The sequence below is a fragment of the Echeneis naucrates genome, chromosome 11 (assembly GCF_900963305.1).
Source record: "Echeneis naucrates chromosome 11, fEcheNa1.1, whole genome shotgun sequence".
Lineage (NCBI taxonomy): Eukaryota > Metazoa > Chordata > Actinopteri > Carangiformes > Echeneidae > Echeneis > Echeneis naucrates.
Genome location: NC_042521.1, coordinates 16,545,048 through 16,554,197, shown reverse-complemented (window position 1 = coordinate 16,554,197; position 9,150 = coordinate 16,545,048). Strand labels below are relative to the sequence as shown.

The window sequence follows — 9,150 nt, the reverse complement described above, 5'->3', positions numbered from 1 at the left end:
CCTGCGCACACACACACACAGCAGCAGCAATATGCAGAAACAAAAATGCCACGATAAATTATTCAAAGGAGAAATCTGAGCGATCAAGTTTGCAAAGTATATAAAGAGCACCTGGTGTACAGTTAAATGTGTGTTCAAATATTTACAGGCAACAGGAGTGAAAGTAAGAACATCTGCCTCCAGCAGCTCAATGAGACGCAGAAAACTGGCACTGTGTTAGCCCCAACCAAGCAATGGACCCTCACCGCGGCTGATTTTAGTTGAGAAGCTCGCAATTTAAATGAGATTTACCATAGAGTATTGCAGGATGTTGACCAGTACGTGTCAAGGCTTTGTGATACACCACTGACATTTCACAGTGACCTTCGAATCTGATCTGCAAAGGTGGGAAACAGCAGGAGCAACGCTGATCAGGCGCTTGGAGGGCTTGGGGCTCGGGGGGGGGGGACTGGGGATATTCAGCAGGGAATGGTGAGCAAGAAAAACCTGAGGATCCTGGCTACCTGCTGCTTCTGGCAGCACTGTGAACAAAGAAAGGGCCTGACACTTTTTTTTTTTCTGTTTGATTGCAAACAATGAAGGGATTTGAATCTACTCAACCAAAGCCATGGCAACGGATTTTGAGTGCCAACCATCACATGGAATTAACGTTTTCTTTTTAGGTGCATCAAAAACAACAAAAAAATATATAAGTCAAGGATCTGTGAGAGGTTTTGTTTTTAGGCACTGGCACTTGCTTTTTCCCCACTAAGTCAGAATTAGAGATGAAAAACAATAAATCACAATAGTTTACATAGCTCTGACATCAACTGACTTTTCATTCAATAACTTTGGCATCGTCAGCCAGCTGTTCCACTGAGGAAAATGCTCCATTTATTAGGACACAGTTTGAGCTGGTCTCACGTTTGCCTGCATTTGGCACAAGTACGGAAAAGGAGCACAACTGTTCTGTTGCTTTCTCCACAGCTACAGTGTCTGAGGTTGCTACAATCATTGCACTGATGATCTGTAGTTAAAGGTATGAAAATTGATGGTAAACCTACTGCAGTAGTACCATGAGGTGATTAGGTGTGTGATGCATGTCCAACATATCTGTGAGAAAATACCCTTTTTTCTATTTCGAAGACGCAGACTTTCTGATCCTATAGAGTTAGTCTGAATACAAGTAAGAAAATGCACAAATATATAAACTTCTCTGGCATATTTAAGTTGCAGTGCCATAGAAGAGCTACATTAGATCGAGCATGAAATGCAGTAAATACCCTATAAAGGCATCTAATTGATTTAACATGTTTGTGCTCCCTGGAATAAACCTAAGTCCTGGAAGCACTGAATCATGGGATTTCACTCCCAATCCCATAAAAAAGTAAAACCATTCAAATCTGAGAGCAAGGCATGGATGGGTTTCCTTCAACAGTGGGCAGACCAACTAGAAAAATGGCTACACACCTTCTACACTTTGCAGGTAGCAATGGTTTAACCTGCTGTTAGACCTTCAATAATCATAATCCATTGTGTGTTTCTACAGTCTAGGTATTTGTAGTTGTTTTGGTGGTGGTTGGGGGAGGTGGATGTGGGGGCTGTTCTGTCACTTCTTTCAAAATAACTGAATTGAAATGGACTTCCATTGGCACTTCCAGCTTCACACCTGGAGTAATGCCCGGAATAGGCCGCCTTGCTCTCCACGTGTTCGACATTTCCGTTCAACATTATCTCGGAGGCTAGTAGTCTTAATCTCCTTGGTTACATTCGCTTGACACCATGTGATGCCCCCCCCCTCCCCTTTGCTGTTGAAAAGGTCAAATCCAGCCTCCAGGGGTTCCACTGTGTCTTTAACCTTCCTCCCAGGTCACCGGAGATTGAGGGCCAAGGCCACTGTAAGGATGGCGCCCATTAGCATCAGGAAAGGCAGCCAGGTCTTCAGAAAGCCTGCACAGCTGGATCAGGTGAGGAAGACCAAGAATGACAAGGGCACAAGGTGAGAATAAGGACAGACAAGTAGGAGACAACAGTAACAGAAGAGTAATAATAAAAAATTCTGATGGTATTCAAACCATCCATCAAAAAGCTCTGAACTTCCCATAACCATGGCAACCAACAACTGTTTCAGTATGGCAAGTACTGATGTAGTTTTTTCACATTACTGTTCCATTTGTCCCTACTGAGAGGACAGGGACTGAGAAATGAAAGGTTTGTATTGTGCAATAGGAAATCTGAGCACACATGAAGCTCAACAATAACATGAAATTAAACTGGTCCAGACATAAAGCTACAGATTTCATCAGGTTAGTTCATGCGAGAGAAGTCACAAGGAAGTGATTCTACAAGTTGCTCCACTTCTCTTCAGTCTTAGGCCTCCTATAAAAACCTTCCTACTTACCCCATTTATGCAGTTGGTTTCAATTACTGCTGATAAAGGAGCATTCAGTTGTACCTGGATGGTTTTTATTCCATATTGCATGCATAATGGTGAATAGCAAATAGTGAGAAATAGTTTTCAATGGTCTACAGAGGCTCTCTGGGATGCGTAGTCCGTTCATGCAGCCCTGGAGAGCCTTTTGGAGGAGCGTCCTACATACTGCTCACACTTGAAGAATCAGTGCTCCATCTTTCTCTCTCATGATTATGCCTCAGCCCCTGGGATCCCACTGAAAAGCTTTAGCCCTGTTTCTTATTGTTGCACTGAAAACAGCAGCTGCTGTTTAAGGACCTGAGGCTAAAATCAAACATTCACATATTTCTGGACCATGTATGACAATGAAACTCCTACATAGTGACACCCTAGTCTACAACACATTTATGGATATTTTTCTTGATGATGCTCTGGCAGACATGTTTTGTAGTTATCTTTAAGATTTTCTTTCCTCAGCATAAGAGCCAAAACATCTCGACTTGGTTGAGGTCATATGACTGATCTGGGTAGTCAAGAACATTTAACACTCTTTAAAGTGACTTTTTAAAAGCTGACTGTGACTGTAGTGCTGTGTTACCCAAAACTACACTGTGATAGTCCTCTCATAGTTTTCAGACATTGTTTTGTTCTCAATCTAATGTGTTGGAGTTGAGCCACAACAATAAAAAGGCTATGACTCATAATACTGGACTGGACTGGGCTAGGCTAGTCTGGTCTGGTCTGGACATGACTGGACTGAACTGCTCAGCATCCATACTGATTTTTTCGCAGTATGAAAAAATAAATCCATTCAGATTGAATTATATTCTTTATATCTTTATATAGTCTTTATATTCTGGTTCAGGTAAGTCTGTTTTCATTTTACATCTGATATACAGTCTGGATAGTGACAGCAGCTACAACTTTGCCAATAATTGTGTTTAGGCCTAACAGTGAGTGTAGCTCACCAACATTTAAAAGTTACACATTAAAATAAAAAATAAAAAAAGTGCATTCTAAAAAAGCCAGTGCAATATGAGCCACAACTCAGGCTGTACTGAGAAAAATAAAAGCACAATGGTTCTATCAGACACATGTCAACTAAAACTAACTACTAAAAAAACTTTCATCCATCACTTTCACTGCAGTTGGACCACTAGAGGAGGATGTAGGATTCTCCTCCATGTCAGTCCAGTTCTTACCTGACATGCTTTCCATGGATCAGAGCGAGGAGGCAGAGGTTTACCATGTTCCATGAGGTACTGTTTTCATATCGCATCAGGTTCAGAGCCATGGCAACATGTGAGTGACAGTTGTCACAGCAGAGGTTGTGCTACGGAGAAGATGAGAGTTCTGGTTATTACTCATCTCTCAGTTTTCTAAAATAAAGAAAGGAAATGTCCACATAAGTACTCTTTACCATCCGGTGCTTATACTCCTCCGAAGCATCGTGCACTGCTGTGTCCCAGGCATTGGAGCCGCTAGCATAGACCTTGCTAACATCGAGCATCCAATATCTACAGCCAATGAGAAATTTTAACTTTCGTTTTATGGAGCAGTTGTAAGACTTAAACTATTGCCTCATGGTTTTATGCCTCCACCAACCAAAAATTGCAGGAAATCTGGTCACACAGAACATTATGAGTTCGAAATGAAGTTGATCTTTGACCTTTTGAATATAAAATGCGATTTTATCTTTAATGACATTTGAGTTGAACTAGGCCATAATTTGCATCATGTTGACGGGAATGGAAAAGAAAACCTGAAAGCATGATACCTGCTGCTCTGACTGTCCCTGACGTTGAGGCATAAAAACAAGTCTGACAGCTTCTCTTTTTTTGGAGCACATCACTGAAAAAAATTCCAGAGATCTTCATTCACTTACTTTGTTGGTCTTCCAAAAGCCATGTTGTCTTCCTGTAAAAAGGGAGGATGGTCATTTCAAACTGTTAGGTGATCTTTGGAGAGTCTGTGTTCAATCTACCTTTTCTCACTATACGTTCCCTCTTTAAAGAACATATGTGTGTGGACCACAGTTTACTGCTCAGTGAGGCCAGACAGAGCAATTAGGTCCAAATATATGCAGAAAGTAATGTTGCTTTAAAAATGGAAACTTGAATTAGCCTCTGTTTTTTGTTCAATTCTCACATCGTAATGGACAGCGGCATCAGCACAGACACGTTTGGCGACTCTCTGTAAACCGGAATGTGTAGTTTAGATGGTTGAGCATTAAGGATTAAGGAAATGGGCCTGACATCCTGTTTGTCTCCATTTACCATCAACTCAGTTTGTGGGGAGGCCAAATCAGTCTCAATGCAGCTGTGAAGCAACACATTCAGTCGTGATCAAATCTCACTTACACACTATGTAAACATATATATACTGTGTTTTTAGCCAATCTGATTGTGACAGACAGGTGTTTTATCAATGAAATTACCCAGATAGCAAGGTACATTTGGCCTACACTTGAGCCATATGCTTGTGTTTCTTCTGACCTCATATATGTCTATTAGTCTCCACCAAAAGATAGCAGCTGGAATATACTCAGGTGTGGCTTTATATGGGCTAGACCAGAACCTAAGCCTGGGTGTGCACTGGGCGAGACTGATTCATATTGCTACCAAAAAAAGGTTTTGCCCATTTTGTCAATTTGAAAAGAGCCATATATTTCAGATCATGATGAAACTGTGTTGGGACGAATTGGACTGTGTCAGTAGAGGCAGTGGTCCTTTAATGTGGCTAAGGACAAATTGTTGTCTTCACACACTATCTGAATGTGGTCTGAGTGATGGGCTCTCAAATGCATCCTTTCTTAATGTTTGCTACAACATCTCGGTCATTGCATAGACCAATGAAATGTAGACACGTATACCTTTCTTTGTGACATGGCTACTGCCATGTTTCAGTTGTTCAGCTTGTGATTGTCCTGATGAAAAATGAAACCACTGCTGCCATGATATCTTCCCAGAGGTGTAACAGACTACTGTGCAGCGATTTATTGTCTGTGAGCTCTTCAGTCTATTTCTCAAAATGTGTGTGTCCAGTGTTTATGAGATGGATGAGTCAACTATATTTGGTTATGTTGGTGCGACGGACACACAGACATAACTGAATGTTGTGTCACATGTTGGGAAAAATTGAGAGAGTTAGGAAGAAAAAGTGGAAAGACAAATGGAGAGCATAGAAGTAATTAGAACTCTAAGAGTGTTTTGAGAAACGTCCTTTGACATTAGAAAACACTTGTTTGGCTGAAAACTAGCGTTACTGGAATCTATTGCAAATGACTGTAAAGAGCATGTTACAAACCGTTCAATCATTGTTCAAGCTGAGGGTGTGTGTGAGCTTATTTTCACTGGGTATGTTGAGACACAGATGTACACACACTCCTATTCTCTCTACATTTTAAGGCCTGTGTCAATCCGTTACTCCATACAAGCAAATTTCTACTCCAGTTAGTGACAGTTACCCCCCCCCCCCCCCCCCCCCACACACACACACACACATTATTTTCCAACACAAGAAGAGCCCAAGAGCTGGGCAAAGGGACAAATTATAACATACAACTGCTCAATGACAGTAAAGTCATTGAGGTAAACACAACACAGTAATTTACGTCTCTCACTTGTCCCTCGTAGAAGTTGTAAAAGGACACAATCACTTTTTGATGAACCTTCAACACTTAAACAGAGAGATGTGTTTCGTCAGTTGCAGGGCAGCTGCACATCAATAATGACATTAACACCACAAAGGACCCAAGTAGTGTCTGTGCAAGATACAGGTACACCTTTACTTCACGGCCACTGTTCCACTGTCCAATACTGTGTTTGGACAGTGTTTATCATTACTCACTGAAACAAAGTAGGGCCCAGCAAAGTCCCGGATGACTCCAGTGGAAGTGCAGATTCCCATATGACCAATGAATGGAAACAGCCATCTGTTTAAAAAATAAATAAATAATAAATAAACACATTCTGAGTTAATACTCATGACAAAAACAAGCATTTCTGTGACCAACCCAAAAGAAAAGACCTCTATTACCACTACCGCCTTTAGTGGTAGTTATAAAGTCAACATAATAAAGGCCATGAGTTCAACATACAACAATAATCAGCCATATTGAAGATGGAGAAGAGGCTGAAATGAAATTATTAGATAAATGTCTTCTAGGATAAAGGAAGTTCTTTCACTTTCCTCCAAAGATCCTATCACGTGTTTTCTAAATTAAAATCAGCGGCCAGCTCCTCTACTCATATTCAGCTATATGACACAATGGGGACATTTTATTATTCCCAGTTATTGTTGGATTATATTAGTGTCAGGTATAAAACCTGAGCATACTAGAGAACGGAGAGCACAAACAACATACACACACTGATCTTATTAAAAACAGCACGATTTCGACTACTTAATAGTAACTTTAAATGAAATGTTCACAACTTTTGACATTACCGCGTCAATGTTTTTATTAAGTAAGAGCGATAATAAACTCTTTAAGGCTGATTGGATTCAGCATTTAAACGTTGACCCTCCAACTCTCGAGTCCGTAAAACCATTTCCGACTTGTTTCCTCTGCCACCTTTGTTTACTTTGCGATCATTTCGTGTCTCGTTATACAGAAGAGTGGCAAAGGAAACACAGAAGTGGACACGCTGTTAATCCAAACGCGTGACTCTGTCTGTAGTTGGCTACGGGGACGCGTTGGTATAACGTGTTTTTCAGAGGAAACCAGCACTGTTGCTCTGCCGCTAGCTAGCTAAGCTAGTCGGGCTGTCAGTGCGTCCCCTGTCCCGAGGCTCCGGTCAAGAACCGACTGTCACAGCGGCAACATTAACTCACGACAGCACGGGGATAGGCGTCCACACAATACAGTAAGGATAGCGGCTGGTCTCTGGGTTAATTTTCTCTGACGCTATGTGGTAATTCTTCATGGTGTCTTTTTCAACAACATCCGCCATCATCAGCTTTGGAAAATGAACTTCATTTGCCCCACTTGCAGCTGGGTCAGGTTCGCCCCGAACGCCACGGAACAAGAGCGGTGTTGTAAGCTTCAAAATAAATTAAGATGGCCTTTTTTTCGTATTCAGTCGGAAAATGCCCATATTTAATGCGTTGAGTCATAAAAATATGTGCATGTAAAAACAATTAATAACATAAAATGAAAAACAACACTCTCAAAACCGACAGCACAGCTATATTCGTTGAATATGGATTTAGTTTGAAAGGGATAACAGGAAGCTCTCTGCCTTATTAAATCCGGTTTGACCGTGCGTTGCCTGGCAGCAGCGGCAGCAGCTTCCGGGGTCTCTGAGCTGGTCGTGGATAAGGAACTCTGTTCTCGTAGACTAATAAAGCGTTAATAAAGCAAGTACACTGAATTTTTTACAATTGTGACGGTCAAACGTGGACAGAAATATCTTGTTTTTACCTGTACGTAGATGATCACCAATAACCACGAACTAAAACATTTGCTACAGTCCTTTACAGTCCATATTATTATTTTACTTATTTATAACAGTCAAGCCATGACACTGGAATGAAAAACTGACTGAACTATTTATTATTTATAAAATTCATGTAATTCTTCAGGCAAATATCTTTTCAGCTGGCTGAATGTGAAGATTTGCTGCTGTTCTATTTGTAAATTGAAAATCTGTTGATCATATGGTACATATGCAGCAGACCAAAATTATAGCTCTAACTTGACCTTTCAAGAGGAAAATAGATGTTGAAGATGGCCACTGAATTAAAAGCAATTGCAGCCCTAGTCCTAATGTTTCTGACCTCATGTGTGCCAAGAATCAACACACAGAATACAAGACCTTCGACATGATGATGATTAATATTCATTCATCATCAACTGCTTATCCATTTATCTATCAATCAGTCGCTGGGATGATTCGTATGTTTTTTTTTTTTAATTGATATTATAATTCTTTTGTATAGTATCCTCAGTTGATAAAGATGAACATGTGACTGGATGGTCTCCAATGTGTCAAGAACATCCAAAACTCTTTTAGAGTGAAGCGTTCACAGGCCATGTCCACACTAAGGCTGTTAGGAGTTGCAGGTAGAGTTGAACCTCTGTTGAGAGGTTTGAGATCCAAAGAGGCCTGGAACCCCTGGTAGAGGCGACAGATTCAAAACTCAGTTGTTTTCAGTTGTAGTGGTGTGGCACACAAAACTTAACTTTCAGCCTCTGCTCACGCTTCAGAATAGAGAACAGTCCTTCGCATCATAGGCAATGAGGTAATATCTACAAATGAACCCCCGACACAAATAAGCATATTTATAGCTGCGGGTTGCATTGTGGTGTCAGAAAATGGTAGTTGTGTGAAAAACCAAGAGAATTGTAAATTTGTATACAGTTCAAAACATTTGTGAAGAGTGAAGTGCTAGTTTTGGATTTGAACTGTATTTCACAAGTCTATTGTCATTTTTCCGGAGTTAATGGGACTTCTACGCAGTTTGTTAGAAGAGCCTCCATGGCAGAACAAGCAAAACTCTCCAGCGTAGCTGCAGCATAGCTGGTGGTTGAGGTCTGCAGCTATATCAAAGGAGTTATCTATGGCAACGGTGGAAATGGAAACAAAGATGAGCCCAGGGGATCTGCTAGGGCTCAGTGTACTCCATACATTGTCCTATTAGAAGTGACAGGTGATATATTGTGCGAAGGGCAAAAACAAACTACTCAGCAAAAGCAGGCAGACATTGATAAACGAAAGTGCACTGGGCTCATGATTAGGGAGCTAAGGGAATTC

General features: G+C 40.9%; 1 protein-coding gene across 1 annotated transcript; it reads right to left on the bottom strand.

Annotated features, from left to right (window-relative positions):
- Positions 1 to 513: 513 nt before the first annotated feature.
- tmem222b (transmembrane protein 222b) lies at positions 514 to 7,393 on the bottom strand. The gene is made up of 6 exons (XM_029514697.1): positions 7,229 to 7,393; positions 6,242 to 6,326; positions 4,278 to 4,309; positions 3,813 to 3,909; positions 3,595 to 3,725; positions 514 to 1,937 (listed from the first exon to the last, which is right to left on the bottom strand). Exons 1-6 carry the CDS (start codon positions 7,348 to 7,350, stop codon positions 1,850 to 1,852), a joined length of 555 nt encoding a protein of 184 aa, XP_029370557.1. The 5' UTR covers positions 7,351 to 7,393; the 3' UTR covers positions 514 to 1,849.
- Between the last annotated feature and the right edge of the window lie 1,757 nt (positions 7,394 to 9,150).

Coding starts and splice junctions, on each gene's coding strand:
- tmem222b (XM_029514697.1), bottom strand. CDS start 7,350: ATGATGGCGGATGTTGTTGAAAAAGACACCATGAAGAATTACCACATA. Junction 3,910..4,277: donor GCTTTTGGAAGACCAACAAA/GTAAGTGAATGA, acceptor CATTGGCTGTAG/ATATTGGATGCTCGATGTTA. Junction 3,726..3,812: donor AGGAGTATAAGCACCGGATG/GTAAAGAGTACT, acceptor TCTTCTCCGTAG/CACAACCTCTGCTGTGACAA.